Source organism: Dromiciops gliroides, chromosome 2, assembly GCF_019393635.1.
Source record: "Dromiciops gliroides isolate mDroGli1 chromosome 2, mDroGli1.pri, whole genome shotgun sequence".
Lineage (NCBI taxonomy): Eukaryota > Metazoa > Chordata > Mammalia > Microbiotheria > Microbiotheriidae > Dromiciops > Dromiciops gliroides.
The window spans coordinates 614,742,561-614,764,631 of record NC_057862.1 but is presented as its reverse complement, the minus strand read 5'-3'; the positions used below and the strand labels follow the sequence as shown (position 1 = coordinate 614,764,631).

Sequence of the window (22,071 nt, the reverse complement as noted above, 5' to 3'; positions counted from 1 at the left end):
CCCAAACCCCCAACGGCTGGAGCCCAGTAAAGGGGCCAGGTCCCGGACTTCGGAGTGTCCGTCTGGGGGGGGGGGCGGGGGTTCTTTGTTTCCTACGTGCCTCCGGGAGCCGGCGCCTCCCCCTCTTCTTCCCAGGTTGGGGGGCTCGGGAAGGAGCGCCCCGGGCTGGGCGGAGGAGGGGGGAGGAAGAGGAGGAAGGGAAGGAGGAGGGGTGGCGGGCGCAGCCGTTTACCTTGTAGACGTCCCCGTAGGTGCCGCTGCCGATGCGCTGGATCAGCTCAAAGTCTTCCTGCGGGTTCCGGCGGGACAAGTCGAAGCCGGGGTTCATGGCGGGTGCTAGGGGTCCCCCGCCTCCCTCCCGGGGCGGGGGAGGGGGGGGGCCGCTCCGGGGACACAGGGAGAGCGGACGCCACTCGGTGCCCGGCACCTCCGCCGCCGCAGCTGCCGCAGCCGCCGCCTCCTCTGCCGCCGCCGCTCCTGGGGCCGGCAGTCACAATCGCCCCGGCTCCACGCGGGGCCCGCCGCTGCTGCCGCGCTATCCGCTCTCGCCCCACCGCCGATCTCGGTCAACCGTCCGCGACCTCCCCTCCCCTCCTCTCCCGGCCCCGCCCCGCCTCAAGCCCGGTACCCCCGCAGAGAGAGAAGAAGGACGCTCGCAGCCCCGAGCCCCGGGTGCAACTCCAACATGGCTTCCGCTTCCCCTCCTCCTCCTCCTCCGCCTCCCCCCGCCCCCTTCCCAAGGCTCCGACTCATCCTCCCTCCCTCCTCCCCCTTTTTCCCAACTTTGAGCCACGGCGCAGCCGCCGCCGCGGCCGCCAGAGGACACGAGCCCGATCCGCGAGCCCGATCTGCGCGCGCGCCTGCGCGCTCCGGCGGCCTCCTCTCCCTCCTCCCTCCCCCTCCTTCCCCGCGCATGCCCGCTTCGGGACATCCCGACCACCTACCCTTCCCTAGGCGCTCGCTGGCGGGTAGCCGGGGGAGGGGGAGGGGTGGGAGTCGGACTGGGGCAGCCTGATTATGCTGATGAGCACGTAGTAGGCCTTGTGAGCTCCTGGAGATCACCTACGATCTTTTGCCTTTATATCTCCTGCGCTTAGCGCCTGACACATAGTAGGCACTTGATAAATGCTTATGGAATGACATAGTAGGGCGCTCAATAAATGCATGTTGACCAACTGGATCCAAGGAGCAAGGCGGGGGATACACAATGAGACTGACTAGGGTGTCCCGATAAATGTTTAACTATCAGCTGTGGGCGGGGCGATGTGCACAGGACCTGCCTTTTAATTTATTAAGCTTGCATCTTTAACATTTTCTCCATCATCCAGACAAAACAATCGAGCCCTGATTTGTAGCGTTTGCCAATTTCCTAAGTGTAAATGCACGTTCTGAAATATTCGAAATTAACAAAGGCCTCTCAAGCTGGCTCCATCAAAGACTACAGTATCTTCTCGTCTGGCTCGGGTAGCCCAGCCAACCTGGTTTAACAATATCACTGTAACTTGCCATCCTGGTATGCAAGTGAGGCAGTAGCAAAGGCGGCCTTCTTTGCAACACAACCAGAGCACTGTTTATTTAGGGCGGTGGTTCTTAATCTTTTCAACCTAGGAGAATTTATTAAGTGCCTAAGAGAGAAGGCGCCCAAGGCCCCTTTGGCAGGCTGCTGAAACCCATGAAGCCCCCCTCAAAAGAAAGTTTGCAAATGCATAAAACAACATATTACAAAGTAAAAATTATATTGAAACAGTTTTAAAAGTTTTTAAGCTCATGATCTCCACTTTAAGAACAATTTGGGGGAATTTACAGAAGTATGAATCAGAGATACAGCCCTGTGCATGTTTTTGCAAGGCTTTCTTACAATGCTCTTGAACACAGCAAACTAAAACTAAGCTGCCCCATTCCCCCATACACGCCCTAAGCCTGCTAGTCGGGTTGCCTCCGAGAACTACCGAGGGCACCTCACAGTCTGACTGATACTGTGAATGAAACTCATTACAGGTAGAGACACTCTGGCTTACCCAGACTACCTCTCTCCCCAAAGAAGATAGGAGAAATTCAGGTGCCCTGATTCTTCTTCTGGCCCTCCTAGAACTCTCTCTCTACTATTTAAGGGCTGTCAAATGAATAAAGAGAATAGATTTGTTCTGCTTGGCCCTGGAGCACAAAACTGGAGGAATAGGTAGATGAGGCCTGGAGGGAGATTTTGGCTTGATTTGACCCTCTCAAAAAAATCCTGCTTCACTGGCTGAGAAAGGATGATGATTGCTGCTGTTGTGGGTCCAGAGCACCTGGGGTGCATCAAGGAACCTTCTCTTTGAGAAACTATAAACCAAAGGACAGACAAAAATCTTGGATTTGAATTCAGAGTTGGGTTTCAATCTTGGCTCTCCCACTTACTACCTTGAGCAAATCAATAGTAATAAGTAATACTGATGTAACACCCTAAGGTTTTAAAAATGTTTCACATATGTGATCTCATTTGATCCTCACAACAGTCCTGGGAAGATGCTATTATTATCCCCATTTTACTGATGAGGAAACGAGGAAAAGATTAAATTACTTACCAGCTAATAAAATGTCTGAAGAAGGTTTCCAGCTCAGGTCTTTCTAACTCCAAGTCTACCAGTAAATTCTCTAGGTTTTAGTCTCTTCGTGGACAAAATGAGGGCACTTGGACTAAAAGATCCCTAAGGTCTTTTTCAGCCCCAAATCTATGATCTGGAAAAAATTTAAGCCAGGATTTTTTTTTCCAGCCTAGCTTCAGGCCATGTGTAAATTTCCTGTGTGGCAATTATTCCAAAAACTATTGTGATAGATTATCCAACTGTAGTTAATAACCCAATACTAAGAAAACGAGTAGATGCTGTAAGATTAATTTTCAACTCCCAGTGAACTGTCTCATTGGACATTTTTGGCTGCTTTGATCTACAAACTGCCTGCCACTGCATTGCCCCTGGGCAGTACTTTTGCCTCTGGATTGCCTTTCTAGAATCCTTCAACATCAGACTTTTTAATGTCTAAATCAACCTCTTAAACTTTTTTAATAGGCTAAAATAGAAGCATAATAAAATAAGTCAAGCAGGCTGCCTCTTTCCCTTACATTTTCCAAACCTTCAGTTCTGGCCAAAATTATGCATAATAACTTGCTATAGTCAAAGGAGCACAGTCAGAAAACCTATTCCAGCTTTGCTACTTCCGCTGTTTAAGGTTGAGAAGGCTCAGTGTGAAATCCAAAGAAATCATATCATTGAATTACATCTTTAAAAAATATAGAAATCATTTAAATGCTAGTCCAATGCTATTCACTTTACAGATGAGCAAACTGACACCCAATGTGTTATTAATCAAATTTAAAAAGCTGACACACACGCTGTCTCTCTGTATACACACAGGCGCACAATTTATATATAATAAATATATATTTATATAATAAATATATATATATAATATACATATATATAATTACATATATAAAGAACTAGCCCTTTAAGGTTTTGGGGGTTTTTTGTGGGGCAATGAGGGTTAAATGACTTGCCCAGGGTCACACAGCTAAGTAAGTGTCAGGTGTCCGAGATTGGATTTGAACTCAGGTCCTCCTGAATCCAGGGCCAGTGCTTTATCCACTGCACCACCTAGCTGCCCCTAGCCTTTTAAGGTTTTCACAGTACTTTAGATATATCATCTCCTAGTAAGGAGTTGATTGATGATTAGAACTCAAATTCTCTTACTAAAAATTGAGTGCCCCTGTCTGAGCCTCACTTTCCTCATTTGTAAAATGACAAGATTGGACAAAATGATCCCTAAGGTCCCTTCCAATGGAAAAGTGACATTATCTTCCATAGGATGCCACCATGATGGTGCCATATTATTATTTACTCTGAATATCCCAAAGAGAGTCTCTGTTCCAAATTAGTCTTGAAATGAAAACCTGTTATGCCATTTAAAAGAGTTAACCTTTCAGATTTTTGAACTTTTAGGATGTGGACTGGGAAGGGGAGTATGTAAATGTCATATGTTGAATAAAACCTTGTTATCGATAGTTTTGATGATATGCTTTATCAACAGTATAGCAGCTTAATTCATTATACTGTTTGGAGGACATCTTCTACTGGTACCTCATAATATTGTTTTTAGTGGCACTTCAATAAATTTATGTCGAATCCTGCTTAATTAAGAAAAGTCTCAAATTGGGGTTTTGGCATGGGATATTTTGCTTTAATTTCTGTATAAACTATAGCTCTTATGCAAAAACTACCCATTTGCTATTGCTAGGCCCAAAGTAAAAGGGTTAAGACTATTCAAAAATCATTAGCATGATTGTCAGTCTAATGTTAGCAGGATAATCACACACTAGTCCAAAAAGGAAGTAGCTTTACTATCTTTTTCTGCCTTTGTAAATCACAAAGGCAAAGTCTTTAAGCCTGACTGGTGTCACTAGTAACTTCTTCTTCTTCTTTTTTTGTGAGGCAACTGGGGTTAAGTGACTTGTCCAGGGTCACACAGCTAGTAATTGTTAAGTGTCTGAGGCTGGATTTGAACTCAGGTCCTCCTGAATCCAGGGCGGTGCTCTATCCACTGTGCCACCTAGCTTCCCCGTCTTCTTCTTCTTCTTCTTCTTCTTCTTCTTCTTCTTCTTCTTCTTCTTCTTCTTCTTCTTCTTCTTCTTCTTCTTCCTTCTTCTTTTTTGATCACTAGTAACTTTTAATGATTTCACTCTTTTGTTTATTAAGATTATCCCAAATACAGATAACCCCATGTTTGTATCACTAATAGACCTCTTTGAAAGTGTGTCAACATTTCTGTTTGTTTCGAATGGTTCTAAATAAATGTCTTTCCACTTTGGAAAGCTTCATCCAGCCCTTTAGAAAGCAGGTATACTTAATAGAGTATCCTGTTCTCAGGCCCAGTTCCAGCAACAAAGAGATCATCTAATCCAGCTCTATCATTTTACAGATCAGAAAACGGAGGTCAGGAGAGGGAAACAAATTTTTCCCAGGTCACTAAGGAATTTAGTGGCAGTACTGGGGAGAAATGAGCCACCTCCTCCATTCTTAGAATAATAAATCTCAGAATTAAAAGAGACTTTCAGAGATTCCCAAACAACTTTGAAAGAACTCTCAACACAAGAACTAAATAGGATTCCAGAGAACTCATAATGGAACATGCTATTTTCTGACATAGAGGTGATGATTCAGGGTGTAGATTGTCACATATCTTTTGGATGAGGCCAATATAAGGAATTTGTTTAGCTTATACATGCATATTTATTATAAAGATTTTTTTTTCTCAGAGAAGAGGGAAGGTGGGACACAGAGAACAGATTTTTTTAATTGGAAAAAATAAATGTATTTTTTTAAAACATTGGGTTTTGGTTTTTTGTTTTGTTTTGTTTGAAATTTCAATCATAAAAATCTTCCTTGGCCTTCATTGACTTCAAGCTATCCTGGTTCTATTTTTCTGATCATTTCTTTACTATTTCTCTGATTTAAACACTTTCTTTGAAAATAAGAAGGCCCTAAGTGTGGGCATTCCTCAAGAATCAGTCCCAAATCCTGTGTTCTTCTCTTTTTATGCCTTCTTTCTCAATTCAAGTTGGGAAACTTATTATGAGCATATTATATATGTTGGCACTGAGCCAACTGCTGACATTTAGTATCTATTATTACAAGGTACTGTGTTAGTCTCTGGGGATATAGGAATGAAATAAAAGTTTACAATCTAATAGAGAATGAATGTAAGGGTGTAAGTTCCAATTGGTTCCCCCAATCTTAGGAAGATAGAATCAATTTCCATATTAAAGTCTCACTTGACAATCCTAGACAAGAGCTGAACAAAGTATTTTGGGGAAACCCAGAAAGCCTCTGTATTCATTTCCAGCATCTTGACCCCTATTCCTTGATTCTAGTATCTTTGGACTCCACTTTTGCTGTGATGCCTCTTGTTTCTGATAAAAGCACCAGTTCACATCCTATACTCACCCTAGGCAAAAAAATGAACCAGACTGCTTTATTACTCACTCCCTTCACTTCTTCCAGCTTTAAATCTTATGAAGCTCAGTGTGACTACAGCCTTTAGCCTGTTTCTCATCATCCCATTCAAGGTATACTCAGGCAGCCTTTTCCACTGTAATATCCTGCTCCTCCACAATATGTTTCATGGGAAGTCTGGCTGAGTGTGTGCTGATCCTCAACCACCAGATGGTCAGAATAACTCCAAGTCCACAGTCATGCTAATGATGAGACTTGGATTTAACCTTCAAGCAGTTTATTATATAATAATCTACGTATTATGTCTCCCATCAGAATGTAAACTCCTTGAGGAATTTTTGCATTTTTCCTTGTGTTCCTAGTGCTTTGTATAGTGCTTGTCACCTAGGTTGTGTTTAATAAATGTTTTTTCATTCATTGAATCATTCATACCATTTTCTCAATTCCCTTTCTTTTGAATAATATTTATCCACAGAAAGCCCATCAAATCTTAGTAAGACCCGTGAGGACAAATTCCCCTTGCCACTAAGACTGTGTGTGTGTGTGTGTGTGTGTGTGTGTGTGTGTGTGTGTGTGTGTGTGTGTGTGTGTGTGTAACCTAAACTTTTAGAATTTATGTGTAGACATTTGATGTCAGGAATTTTACTACTGGCTCCTTTCTTGGATTTTGTCTCCTGTGAATTTCTGGATATCTTAAGAGGTAAATTAAGCTCCTCTATGTCATCTCCCTTAAAACATGTACATAGGCAGTCTTTCCCCTCCCCTATCCTTTTAGTTTAAAGCCCCTTTGGCCAGATTTGCAAGATAGATATAGATATATAGAAGTAGAGAAAGCATTTATTAAATACTTACTATATACTACACACAATGCTAGGTTCTAGGGTTGCAAATATAAAAAAACCAAAATAATCCCTAGTCTTAAAGAGCTTATAGTCTAATAGGACAATATCAAACATTAAGGGAAGCTGGAAAGGGAGCAGGTGGAGAATGGGGTGGGGTTAGTGGCTAGGTAAGGAAGACAAAGGATGCTGATAGGGAAGTGGAACAGTCCAAAGTATGAGTTGAGCTGAGGGTGAAGTGAGCAGCATACCCAACTAACCATCATTTTTAGGTGCACTCCGTCTCTAATCAGGAATCTGTAATCCCTATATTTTCTTTTTTTCTTTTTTTGAGAGGCAATTGGGGTTAAGTGACTTGCCCAGGGTCACACAGCTAGTAAGTGTTAAGTGTCTGAGGGCAGCTTTGAACTCGGATCCTCCTGAATCCAGGGCCAGTGCTTTATCCACTGTGCCACCTAGCTGCCCCAATCCCTATATTTTCAACTGTAGTCCCTAAGGACCAATCCCATTCTCTCAGCTATTTTCTCTTCTATATTCTTTACCTTCTATGGGGACCAGTGAGGAAAATACAACCTATGCACCCTATGGTCTTTAGTTTCTTGCCCAAGACTTTGTCATCATTGGCAATGAATTTTAATTTCCTTCTGGCAGTATGCCATTTAGTTGCTGTAGTGCCCCTTCCTGAATTTTACGCTCCAGCCAAAGCGGCCTCCTTGCTGTTTCATGATCTTGGCATTCTATCTCTTGCCTCTGTTCCTTTGCATTAGCCAAGAATATACTCCCTTCTTACTTCCACCTCTTCCTTAAAGGCTCAGCTTATGTGGTACCTCATAAGGGAAGCATTTCCTGATCTCCTGAGTTGTTTGTGGTTTCTTCCTCCTAAAATTATCATGCTCATGCTTATCTGTCTGTATGGCATGTCCTCCCTATGTTAGCTCCTTGAAAGCTGGGGCTATTGTTCATTTTATCTTTGTACAAATATGCACAAATATTTTATCTTCGTACAAATATGGAGTGTGAGATCTTACTTATAATAGATAAATTTTTTTATTGGAAACTACCAAAAAATCTACAGAAGGCATATTTCCTGGATCTTGGCCCTAATACAAAAATTCCTATTTGTAGCTTTGAATGTGGGTTAAACTAGGTTGTCTTTAAAGTACCTTCAAATTACAAGATTCTAGGATTCTGAAATCTGTGGATCATTATACCTTCCCACTGTTGTTTCAGGTATTATTACTTCTATGTAGTTGACTTATACTTGGATATCCCACATCTCCTAAGACTCAACCTATTTAAAATTGAGTTTACCATCTTTAGCACAAAACTGACTCTTCCTAGCTAAATTTGCTATTTCTGTAAGTCTTATTCTCCCTCTCATACTGGAAACCTAGGTACCATCTCTCAACCCTAATTCTCTCCTAGTTCATGTCTAATTAGTCATCAAGTCCCATGGAATCTTCCTTCCTAATCCATTCTCTCCTATTTCTACTAGTGCCATCACACTATTCTGGTGTCTTTTTTTTTTTCATTCTGATTTCAATTGAGCAAATACTTATTAAGCCTCTCCTATGTTCAAAGGAAACCTAGATTATTTTTAACTGCCTAGATTATTGCTTTAGCATCTTCTCTAGTGTCCATGCTCTCAATCTCTTTTTTTTTATTATTGTATCTTACACTTAGTGCCCAAATTAATCTTTCTAAAAAACCAATTTCATTAGTATCATTGGCAAGAAATGGAAATACAGAAAGGCAGCATGATTAAGAAGAAAATGAGTTACATTTACCTATGTTCAATTTGATTTGGAAAAAATTATATCTAGGGTGAAGCAATTGAGAGCTACTGAATAGAGTAGGGGTGTGACATGCTTAAAAAAATAACTTTGGTAGCAGTATGGAAAACAGACTGGAGAACAGACCAGAAGCAGGAGAACCAGTTAGAGGGCTGTTGCAATAATCTAGCAAAAGGCAATAAGAGCCTGAACTAAAGTGGTAGCTGTAGGAGTAGGAATAAGGGGATGGATGTGCAGGAGACTGTGGAGGGAGGAACAATGAGATTTGCAGATGGTCTGGTACTTCATTTTTTAATGTGGTCCATTTAGCAGTTAGGAAGGAAAAATAAAACTGAGAAAAAGCACCTGGCCAAACAAGATATTCAGTGTTTTTCTACAGAATAAAGCGGTGGATAGAGTCAGGAAGACCTGACTTCAGATCCTGTTTCAGACACTTATTAGTTGTGTAATCTAGGGCAAGTGACAGAACTTCTTTGTGCCTCAGTTTCCTCATCTGTGAAATGGGGATAATAATAACATGTACTTCACATGATTGTTATGATGTTTGAATATTACCAGATATAACAATAGTTAACATTTGTGGTTGAAGGTCTGCAAAGATACATACATATATGTGTGTGTATATAAACACATGCATATATACATATACATTTCTATATTTGGCCTGCGTGACAGCTACATACTAGTTGTGTGACCCTGGGCAAATCACTTAACCCTGTTTGCTTCAGTTTCTTCATCTGTAAAATGAGCTGGAGAAGGAAATGGCAAATCAGTTCAGTATCCTTGCCAAGAAAACTCCAATTGGGATCATGAAGAGTCAAACATCACTGAAAAACAATTCAACAGAAGACATCAATAAAAAAATAGAAAACTATATACCTTTGTAAACTTTTTTTTTTTTTAGTGAGGCAATTGGGGTTAAGTGACTTGCCCAGGGTCACACAGCTATACTAGCTGTGTTAAGTGTCTGAGGCCAGATTTGAACTGAGGTACTTCTGATTCCAGGGCCGGTGCTCTATCCACTGCGCCACCTAGCCGCCCCCCTTTGTAAACTTTTAACCACAAATGCTAGTTATTATTATTATTGTTGTTAGAATTGGTATTCATGGTAATATACAAACTAGCCCTGCCCACCTATCCCTTGAACTTGCCTTGCTTTTTCCCATCTTCTTGCCTTTGCCCATGCATTTCTTTTTTGTTTTTCAGGGCAGTGGGGGTCAAGTGACTTGCCCAGAGTCACACAGCTAGTAAGTGTCAAGTGTCTGAGGCTGGATTTGAACTCAGGTCCTTCTGAATCCAGGTCCAGTGCTCTATCCACTGTGCCACCTAGCTGCCCCCTGCCCATGCATTTCTACCCACCTGGAATGCCCTTCTGCCTTTTTTTCCCCTGCCTATTCATTTCTATCCTTCCTTCACTGTCTAGCTTGTCTTGCCCTTTTCACAAAGCCTTCTTTGATAATCAGAACACAGTGATCTTTCTCTCAGCTTAACACATTTTAGAACTTGATTTAAAGATGTCTTGAATAGTTATTTTATTGTTTGATATGCACATACCTCTCCAACTAGATGATGGGATCCTTGAGGGCAAGAACTATATCTTATATTTATTTGGATCCCCTAGACTCCCAGAGCACCTGGCACAAGCTGCATCCTTGCAGAAAATAACAGATGTCTAACTAAAGCTTTAGTTTAGTTAATAATTATAACTTTATCTACTTCTACCATAGCCAGTTGAAAAATTTACTGGTTTGAGCTACATTTGCTTTTATTTCCCTGGGGAGAGAATGGTAATGAGCTGTGAAATGACCAAAAGTCAGACAGCAGAAGGAAAGTGGAGAAATGAAGGGTTTGGATATTTCACAAACTGGATAATCAGCCTCTGAATGATTAAGTGTTAAAGACCCTGCGGGAGGGGAGATACTTAATGACCAATACATTGTTTTCACAATAGTTTTTCAAGCACATATAGATCATTTCCAGTTGGAAGATGATCTTAGGGAGTATTGCAAATAGTTTTAGTAAATTGTTTGCCTTTTCAGAACACTACTAACTTGCACACAAACAACTGTTTCCTTTCCATGGTTGGGGATGGTGGCTCAGGGAAAGTATAGAAAAATGTTCCACTTGGAGATCAGGAGAGAAACAGATACGCTTGCTGAGAGTATAAAATGCCCCAAATGAAACTTGAGAAAGAAAGTGTGAAGTACATCAGGTAGTAGTTTCCCTTTCTGTCACTAACTGGCTATTTGACATCAGGCAAGGTATTGACCAACTCTAAATCCCACTTTCCTCATTTGTAAAATTTTTTCATTCATTCAATAACTATTAACAGCAAAGCTCTCTGCTATGTGCTGGGGGAACTAAATGGACACTTATGACATCTTTATTGCCCTCATGGATTTTATAGTCTAGGAAAATGAGATAGTTGTACTTAAAGGTCTCTAAGGTCATATACAGATCATTTAGTTCCTTGGTTCTCAAAGTGTAATCTGGAAACCCCTGGGGGGTGGGGGGTGGGTGGGGGACTGAGACTCTTTCAGAGGGTTTTCAAGGTCAAAACTATTTTCATAATAATATTATTTTAAATCTAATATGGAAAATATTGATTTCTATAACGCAAATAAATAAAAGCTCTTTGGGGGAATTCTCGATAATTTTTGTGCATGTAAAGAGATCCTAAAACTAAAAAAAGTTTGAGAACCTCTGACCCTTTCCAGTTGGCTCCTTTTATAGATGAGGAAACTGAGGCCCAGATTTGGGAAAGTGACTTGCCCACGGTCACACAGGTGGCAAGCAACATATCCTACTCCTTTCACTATACTATACTGCTGACGTCTAGCCAAGAAACGGAATAATTCCTTATAAGTTTGGATCCCGTAGAACCATCTTGATGGTAAGTAAAAGGTTGACATCCTATTTCAGTGTGAAATTCGATGAAGCCAAGTGGGGCTATCACCAGGCGTCTTGACCTGGGTCCTGCCATTGGACTCTGATGACTAGAGGAGAGAGTGAGGCTGGTGACTTTGCACAGCCCTACCTCACCTCAATCCAATTCACTTGCAGGCCTAGACATCACCTTCTTGATGTTACTGGTTTTCTTCCACAAGGAAGGATGACCCACAACAATCTGATGAAGCCAAGAAATTTTGCACTATAGCCTTTTATCATTCTGGGAGCTGGAGAAAGGCACAAATGGAAAGGATTGGGGTTGACCACACCTCATACTTTGGGACTGAGAGGCAATTAAGAAAAGAGTGTTGGGGGGCGGCTAGGTGGTGCAGTGGATAAAGCACCGGCCCTGGATTCAGGAGTACCTGAGTTCAAATCTGGCCTCAGACACTTGACACTTACTAGCTGTGTGACCCTGGGCAAGTCACTTAACCCCCATTGCCCCGCAAAAAAAAAAAAAAAAAGAGTGTTGGTTGTGACAAAATTAGCAATTACTGTAGTCTAGCTTGAAATCACCACCCTTTAGTTCTGGCCATCAAGATTTCTATTAACGTGGATAGAGCACCGGCCCTGGATTCAGGAGGACCTGAGTTCAAATCCGGCCTCAGACACTTAACACTTACTAGCTGTGTGACCCTGGGCAAGTTACTTAACCCCAATTGCCTCACCAAAAAAAAAAAAAAAAGATTTCTATTAATGGCTCATAGAATCATAGACTTTAGAGCTCAATTATTTAGTTCAGAGATTCCTGATCATTTTTGTATTATTTGTATAACTGTCATCCTGAAGAAATCTGTGCACCATTTCTCAGAATAATGTTTTTAAATCCATCAAATGAAATATACAAGATTACAAAGAAAAATAATTCTACTGAAATATATTTATAAAATTTTTTAAAACAACAAGTTCTTAGACACCAGGTTAAGAACTCCTGATATAGTGCCATAGCAGGCCATTACCACAATTGGCTTTAGACCTTGGTATGGATTGTATTAGAAAGGTATTTTACTCTTGGTTATAACCCTAGAGCAATAATCTCTAAATTTTGATCACATACCCCTATCAGTAATAAAAAATTTTTGAGGATGTACTCCTTCAAAATATGTGTGTACATGCATATTATATATTATCTATAATATAAAATACCACACATATTTTATACATACATGTATATGTATACATACACATGTGTGTAGATATATAGGTGTATATATCTACGCACATGCATATATATAGGTATATATCTTTACACACATTTTTAGTTGTAAGGGGCTAAAATTCTAGCTATACTATCTAAAATCTTATGAGTGGTAGCCAATAAATTATAAGCTTTAGCAAGAGTATTTAAATGTTTAAGTATTTATTAAAGAGCATTAGGATCAGAGAGAAAGATAAAAATCTAACTATTTCTAAGAGACCCCATCATCCAACCCACCATGGCAAGGTCAGGAACCAAAAAAGCAAAAAGCCCTCTCCCAGCGTTTGCTTCCTACTTCATGTCCTCCTCCCAGAAATGGGAGGCTCCTCAAGTTGATTGGCTGGTAGCCTTGATAGATTGCCCCTATGAGCAAACGTTACTTCCTGACACCAAGGACCTTGACTGCATGGCTTGCCCTCAGAGGCCTTCTCCTCATGGCGGAGCTTTCCTACAGTAAGTCTCCAGCAAGTGGCATCATTCCAATCATTACATAGTATGCAAATTTTTTATATATGCTTTGTTGTTATTCATGTGTTTCAGTCATGTCCTACTCTTCATGACCCCATTTGGAGTTTTCTTGGCAAAGATACTGGAGTAACTTGCTATTTCCTTTTCCAGCTCATTTTATAGATGAGGAACTGACACAAATAGGATTAAGTGATTTGCCCACAGTCACATAGCTAGTAAGAGTCTGAGACTAGTTTTGAACTCAGGAAAATGAGTCTTCCTGACTCCAAGTCTGGTGCTGTGCTACCTAGCTGCCCTTATATGTATTATATATGTATAATATATCTGTTATATGAATTTAAAAACAATCCCAACATAGACATTTTAGGACAAGATAAAGAAATAAACAGTACGTTAAATAATTTTCATCTTATTTCATTATCAGTACAAAAATCTTTTTTGCTCTCACTTTAAAATTTTTGTTAATATGTTAGTGAACTCAATATAACTGAATTGCTTTATTATTTTTGAGAATCTTTTTAAAAAACATTTTGTGATATAGTAATTCAGAGTTCTAGTTCTAAATTCTAAAATAGTTCATTCTCATCATTGTTATAGCTAAAATGGGAATATGTAGAACTTACTCTCCTGAACCCACAAAATACCATTTTTAAAGGTAATAGGGTGATTGGTTGGTGAAGAGGTATTATTTTCCTTTCCATATCATTATGCCCAGAAGTTTTCCTCCCTGAACTTGAAAAAGCTCACAACTTAAAAAACAAAAGTCCTTAGTTCCCAGAAGTAGCCTTTCCAGATTCTCCCAACTGTTAATATTCTACTTCTAACCTCTCCCCTAAATTATTCTGGGTTTATTTTCTATGTGTTTTATATTTGTTTTTCTCTGTGTGTGTTGTTTTTGTCTTTGTACCCGCTGAGCCTGGCATTGGGGCTTAATAGATGCTTGTTGAATTAAATTGCGGTTACCTACTTTTGTCATCCTCTTTTCTATTATGCATAACCCTTACCTTCATTTATATATTGAGAAACAAGTGGCCTTGAAAACCAAGGACTAATCAGTTTCCACCCAGTATGTAAAGACCAGTCCCATTAGGAATCACACCATCGGGGCCAAATGAGCAAAAATATACCTTATTCTGAGCTCCATTTGGTTTCTACTTCCTGAATTTTACACCTTTCAGCACACCAAAGTTAATGACTATACCACTACCATTCCCCCATCCCTTTCATAATCACATTCCTGGAGTTACCGCTAGGTACAGAAGACTTGTTTTTGCAGTTATTCTAAGATTCCATTCCTGTTACAAAATCACCAGTTTTAACTTTCTAAGCATATAGTTATCCTTTCCACATTGTGACTTTTCCCATCCATATATCATGGGTTGGCATAAGAAATTAAATAGAAATTTTGGGGGAGTTTTGTGGAAACAGTACATAATAAAGTCCAGCAGACAACACAGAAAAAGTTTAAAAACTCAAAAATGCATAAATATGATATATAAATTTAAATACAATATTTTAATTTTTTCATATAGTATTTTTACTTATCACTGACTTACATATAGCCTATGATCAAATACCTAACCCAAATTTTACAATAAGGTACCATAAAAGAAAAAGAAAAAAAATCCAGACTTCTTTGGTACAAAGGGAGAGCCAAAAATTTTTTTCACAGATTTTCCAGATCCCTGGGACGCCATGCCCCTAACCCTCAAGATATGAATAATTGTCCATTAGAGTGGACAGAATGGAGGGCTGGGTGGGGAGGGATAAGGGAGCAAGGTAAGGAAGGGAAATGATTGATGACCAATGGAAAATGAGACCAGAGAATACAAAGGTGGGGATATTCCAGTTTATATCCCTAATTTTCACAAGCCCATCTTCCTCTAACTCAAATGGGATAATTCTTTAGCCAAAGGACTTAACTGTGGCTCCCTCACTGGGGCTTTGTGGAAGGAACTAAGTGCACAGAGCTGCTTGGTCTAACCCATTCAGGTCACATCTGGCCTAGCTCAGTATACTCTACCAGATCCAACTATATGCCCCAAGGTACTGCACTGGAGAAGTAGTGGGGTCAGAATAGGCATTTAAAGAAGGGGGAGAGTACTGAGCGTGAAGTGGAAGGCTGAAGCCAGCTGGGGCTGCAGAGAGACAATCGCCTCTCCCATTTACCAAGGGGACAGGGTTACAGGTTTGACTTACCTGAATCATCTGCAGTGTGCTGGTTTGCTTGCCTTGCTGCAAAAGGCGTCGGTGTAGCACAAAAGCCCTTCTGCTTACAGAATAAACTTTGCTTGGCTTTGAAACATGTGTAGTCTCAATACAAGTTCCCAAGGTATTGCATTTTTTAATTTAATTTTTTTTTGCAGGGCAATGGGGGTTACATGACTTGCCCAGGGTCACACAGCTAGTAAGTGTCAAGTGTCTGAGGTTGGATTTGAACTCAGGTACTCCTGAATCCAGGGCCGGTGCTTTATCCATTGTGCCACCTAGCTGTCCCGGTATTGCATTTTATTACACCATTTCTCCCAGTTTTTCCATCCAGGAGGATAGGAAGCACTCACCATTTTATATATGGACCAAATGAGGGTGCCAATATCAATCAATTTATTAATCACATTAATTTTTTTAAGATTAAAAAATAAATACTTGTTCTTGTATCCCCAAGGATCATTTTGTTCACTCTACATTGGAAATCACTTAGAGATCTCATAAATATCTAGTTACAATGAGCATCTTAAATTCAACACTTTCAATTAGTCAATCAACTAGTATTTATTTTGTGCCTACTAGGTGCCAAGCACTGTGCTAGATGCTGAGAATACAAACAAACAGTACCTCACAGTCTAATGATGAACATTAATGGTCTAATGATCCAACATGTGAACAACTATGTACAAAGAAGATCTATATAGAATAAACTGAGAGTAATCTCAGAGGGAAGGAAGTAAGCAGGACAAGAAAAGGCTTCTTGCAAATAGAGGGACTTTAGGCAAGACTTGAAGGAAGCTAGGAAAGCTGGGAGGAGGAGGAGATAAGGAAGGAGAGAGGCATGAGTGAAAATGTTCAGTCAGGAGATGGAGTGTCTGTGCAAGGATCAGCAAAAATGTCAGTCACGGGACTACAGCGTACATGGAGGTAAGTGAGATATAAGAAGACTGGAAAGGTAGGAGGGTAACACCATCCTCCCTTTTTGCTGCCACAGCCACCTTTTTGTATCCCTACCCCTTATCACAGGGCCTGACAAATAGTAAATGCTCAGTAAATATGTATTGACCTGTTGAACATCTGTTGCTCTTTTATTGGTTTCACCAGATATAAAACCTATTTACCCATCCATCCTCTTCATCTTTAAAATGGCTGTTTTTTCCTAAGAGTCCCTCTTGGAATGACTGTCTGCATAGAGGTATTCTCCTTGAAGGCATCCACTGTTAATTTATTTCCTTCCTTCCTTCCTTCCTTCCTTCCTTCCTTCCTTCCTTCCTTCCTTCCTTCCTTCCTTCCTTCCTTCCTTCCTTCCTTCCTAAGAATCTTCACTGTGTATGTGGTGGTGGTGGTGGTAGAGGCAGCATATTGATGGGGTCTTGAACTGACAGCATTAGAAAATCACACCTAACTCCTCAAGCGTACCCCTAAGAATCTAAGTGAAAAATAAACTTTGTTCTGGGACCTGAGATTTATCTGCAAGAGTGGGAATTGGGACAAAGGTCCTCAGAGTTTATATAGGCTACATTTATCTCTACAGTGCCTACCACTGTGATTAATACAGCACCTAGCACTTTTTAGACATTTAATAAATGCTTGTTGACTGATTAATTGCAACATCTTCCTAGTAGTTAGCAAAACCAAATGATTGACATCAGAAAAGATGGGAATTTATTAGCCAGATCTCAATAATAACCCATCCATAATTAGCAGTCCAGTATTGAATGAATATCATGGTTTAGTAAGAACAGAAAAGGATATACTTTTTCCATTTGGATATATCTATCTTTGTGAAGTATCTTTTTCAGCTCTGATAGCCGTTCAAAACAACTACTAAAATAGGGGTGGCTAGGTGGTGCGGTGGATAAAGCACTGGCCCTGGATTCAGGAGTACCTGAGTTCAAATCTGGCCTCAGACACTTGACACTTACCAGCTGTGTGACCCTGGGCAAGTCACTTAACCCCCATTGCCCCACAAAAAAACTACTAAAATAAACTTGGTATTTACCATGTTACAAAATGTTAAACCAATATATTTTTTTAAAAAATTAAGCATATTTATCTATTGCCAAATGAAAAAAAAGCTATAAATCACTATTGATTAGAAACATGCAAATTAAAATGACTCTGAGGTACCACCTCACACCTATCAGATTGGCTAATGTGACAAAAAAGGAAAATAATAAATGTTGGAGCTGTGGAAAAATTGGAACACAAATGCATTGTTGGTGGATCTGTGAACTGATCCAGCCATTCTGGAGAGCAATTTGGAACTATGTCCAAAGGGCTATGGGACTGTACATATCCTTTGACCCAGTGGTACCACTGCTAGGTCTGTACCCCAAAGAGATCATAGAAGAGGGAAAATATTTATAGCATTTCTCTTTGTGGTGGCAAAGAATTGGAAATTGAGGGAATGCCCATCAATTGGGGAATGGCTAAACAAGTTGTGGTATATGAATGTAATAGAATACTATTGTGCTGTAAGAAATGATGAGCAGGAGTTCAGAGAAACCTGAAAGGACTTACATGAACTGATGCTGACTGAGAGGAGCAGAACCAGGAGAACATTGTACACAGTAACAGCAACATTGTGTGATGAACAATGGTGATAGATTTGGCTCTTCTCAGCAGTGCAATGATCCAAAACAGTTTCAAAGAACTCATGATAGAAAATGTTCTCAACATCCAGAAAAAAGAACTGTGGATTATGAATGCAGATTGAACTATACTGTTTCTAGTTTTGGGCTGTTTTTTCCCTTTTTTGAGCTCTGATTCTTCTTTCACAATATGACTAATGTGGAAATATGTTTAATGTGATTGCACATATATAACCTTTATCAGATTGCTTTCCATCTTGGGGAGGAGGGAGGGAAGGTGGGAGAAAAATTTGGAACTAAAAATCCTATGAAAACGAATGTTGAAAACTATCCTTACATGTAACTGGAAAATAATAGAATACTTTTATTAAATTTATTAAATAAAAAATAAAAATTAAGCATATTGAAACACATTTGTCCCCCTAAACTGTTACTAGTAATAACTTTTTAGTGAGCAAAAAATTAGTTCTACTTGGTTTTAATAAAATTAATTACTTAAAATATTGCTTATTTCATATTTTTCTTTTTAAAATATCTGTTTTCTCTGTTTTATGATATATACAGTATATTAATCCAGTAGTATTTGCATACTTAAATGCACAATTGAACCTGTGACTTACTGAGTGAAATGAGCAGAACCAAGAGAACATTATACACATTATCAACAACATTGTGTGATGATCAACTGTGATAGACTTGACTCTTCTCAGCAATACAATGATCCAAGATAATTCCAAAGACTCATGATGGAAAATGTTCTCTACATCCAGAAAAAAAGAACTGGAAACAGGATGCTAATTGAACCATACTCTTTCTACTTTTTTTTTTTTGGAGGTTTTCCCTTTTGTTCTGATTCTTCTTTCGCAACATACAGAAATATGTTTAATGTGATTGTACATATGTAACCTGTGTCAGATTGATTTCTGTCTTGGGGAGGAGGGGAAGGGAAGGAGGGAGAAAAATTCGGAACTAGAAATCTTATAAAAACAAATGTTGAAGGGGCAGTTAGGTGGCGCAGTGGATAGAGCACCAGCCCTGGAGTCAGGAGGACCTGAGTTCAAATCCAGCCTCAGACACTTGACGCTTACTAGCTGTGTGACCCTGGGCAAGTCACTTAACCCCAATTGCCTCACCAAAAACAAAACAGAACAAAAACAAATGTTGAAAACTATCTTTACATGTAACTGGAAATAATAAAATACTTTTATGATTAAAAAAAAAACGTCTGGAGACTACTGCTCCAGAAGAGAAGATTTAGGTGAAAACAATTTGATTATTTAAAGGACTGTCATAGTTAAGAGAAAATAGATTTGTTCTGCTTGGAACAGGAGAGCAGACCTAGAAGTAATGACTGGAATTTGCAGAGAGGCAAATTTAGGTTTGATCTTAGGGAAAACTTCCTAATAATTAGACCTCTTCAGAAGTGGATGGGGCAGTCTGGGGAAACACTTGGTTCCCTTTCATTAGGACTTCAAACAAAGTCTGGATGACAACTTGTAAGCTATGTTCTAGAAGGGGTCCTTTTTCAGAAATGGGTTGGATTGGATGGCCTCTGAGATTTTGTGATTTTTAATCTAGTCCAGTATGACATCAGTTGATTTGTTAAGTTATTATCTCACTTCATTTTTAGCTCGAAGTTCATTAAAACACTCAGGTCCTTTTTCACAGAGAAAATATTGCCCAGACACATTCCCCCCCTTTTTTAATACATAAAATCCCAATTTTTAAATAGCATATGGTACTATTCAGATTGTAAACAGTAGGGACAAACAGGAAAATATGGAGGCTAAAGTATGTAGTCATACCATTCATAGTTCCATACAAAGTTGTATTTAAATTGAAAAACTTTACAATATTCTGAAAGGTTTCCCTCCTCACCCCTAGAAAGACTTCAAAATGTATTGCAAACTACCAGAAGCAGGAATTAATGACATGGAGGGGAAAAAAAGTGAATAACTGGTGATATAACAGTATCTCTTAAACACATAACAAGAGGTAATTAACTAAACAGAAGATTAAAAGATATCTCAAGACAAGGCCAGTGAAATTGGAAGATGGAAAGCCAGAAATGGAAATAATTGTAGAACTGGGTGTGTAAGTGATGTCTTAAAAAAAGATATGGGGGGCACCTAGGTGGTGCAGTAGATAAAGCACCATCCCTGCATTCAGGAGAACCTGAATTCAAATCCTACCTCAGACACTTGATACTTACTAGCTGTGCGACCCTGGGCAAGTCACTTAACCCCAATTGCCTCACAAAAAAAAAAAAAAAAGAAAAAAGATATGGAACATTTAGTTGAAAAATTCATGATATCATGAAATCTATCCTTTTATAATAAAAAAATAGAAATTAAGGTGTTTGTTGACTCAGTTTATGCATAATATAAATTGAAAATCTTTTGACAACATCAGGAGAGTTGGCAAGAAACATCACCAAAGTATTTTGGGACTTTTTAGTAATATAAACAAATTTTACCCCTTAAAAAGAAAGAAAGAAAGACAGGAAGGAAAGAAAGAAGGAAGGAAGGAAGGAAGGAAGGAAGGAAGGAAGGAAGGAAGGAAGGAAGGAAGGAAGGAAGGAAGGAAGGAAGGAAGGAAGGAAGGAAGGAAAAAAGAAAGAGATCCATTTGTAGAATAAAGCAGATGCCATCTCTTCTCACAAGGCTACTCGTTCCAGGGAAGATAAAGGGGGGATTTTCCCTTGGGCTAAGAAACTGCATTCTCAAATATTTTAGTTCTTGTTTCACAGGATCTACTTCTTGCTACAGCTTCTGACATGATATCCAAGAGACTTACCAGTCACCCTTCCAGAGTTTGTTTTTATCTTTACCTAATGCAACATATGTAGTGATATTTTTCCGTGACTTGATCTGTCTGGCCTTAGTATGGCCTTGTAATTTCTGTATAATCTCTTTCATCAGAAGGTTCAAATGCAAACCAGGTTATCTCCTGACTGAGACACAATCTAAATCCACCAGTGACTGAAAAATTAACAAAAATCCAGAGTTTCTCATTCTTATAGCCACTATATGTCTTCAGGCACTTCTCTTTACTGTAGTCCCACAGCTTAAGAATGTTGTACAGAGTTGCAGAACAAATATATTTACTATTTGGAGAGTTTCACAGAAGACCCAGAAGGATTATTATCAATAAGTATTTTTAAACACTGACCTGATGCTGTATCCCAGATTCAGCAGATGACATCAACACTACTTGCCATTATCAAGGATCCATCATGATTAAAATGAACAGCTGAAACTGGGTCAGAATGAGCAGGTAAAGTCTTGAGGCACTTTCTGTTTTCATATCCCTTACCTTTAGACTTTCATCAAAAGAACTTAAAACAACGATGTCTTATTGGGGTTTGAAATGGAAGCAAAAAATGTAATGAGGGAGCCTTCAGGGTTTTTAAGACACTTCATAGGGCTAACATCCCATTTACTAAGAATTTTATCCTGAGGGAGACAAGATGATTAAAATCTGATGATGGCCAGAAAACATTTGAAATTCCGAGTTTGTGCCCAGACATTGTTTTCTCAAAATTTCCATCATATGTTCCCCAAATTTTAATTATCTTGTCTGCAGAAGAACTTGCTAACCAGTCTCCAATTGGATTACATTTTAAAGAGGATACAGCTTTGTGCTCTGCTGGTGTGAACTTTAATGCATAGTTCGCTTTTAAAGGGGCAAGCTTGCTCTGATTTGTTGATGAGAAAGGTGGAACTTGAGTTTTTGTGGTTTCTACATTTAGTTTCTTCTCTTTTCTTGCCATGGTTATGAAACTAGTAAGTCAAACAGGGTGTTTAAAGATGAACAGGTAAGTAAAATCAGAGTTTCAACCAGGATGCTTCATAGTGAAAAGAAAACCTGTGTTTGATCATTTAAACAAAGCCTTATAGCTATTCTTTGCTGTTACAGTTTCCATATTATACTGAAGCAAAGGTGTTTTCTAGAATGTTTCCTTAGTTGGTTGAGAAGCTCATTTTCTAAGAGAAAACCAGGAAACTCTACATAGTTCTGCTTTGGGGCTCAGGG

General features: G+C 39.5%; 1 protein-coding gene and 1 pseudogene across 4 annotated transcripts in view; both read right to left on the bottom strand.

Annotated features, from left to right (window-relative positions):
* MAP4K3 (mitogen-activated protein kinase kinase kinase kinase 3) overlaps window positions 1-476 on the bottom strand; it is a 195,150-nt gene extending 194,674 nt beyond the window's left edge. For all 4 annotated transcript variants that reach the window (XM_043988090.1, XM_043988091.1, XM_043988092.1 and 1 more), the window contains exon 1: window positions 233-476. In XM_043988090.1, coding sequence (XP_043844025.1) covers window positions 233-328 — 96 coding nt within the window. In that variant the 5' untranslated portion in view covers window positions 329-476. The remainder of the gene's footprint in view (window positions 1-232) is intronic.
* Window positions 477-1,492: 1,016 nt separating this feature from the next.
* On the bottom strand, window positions 1,493-21,808 carry LOC122739378 (annotated as a pseudogene).
* Window positions 21,809-22,071: the final 263 nt, after the last annotated feature.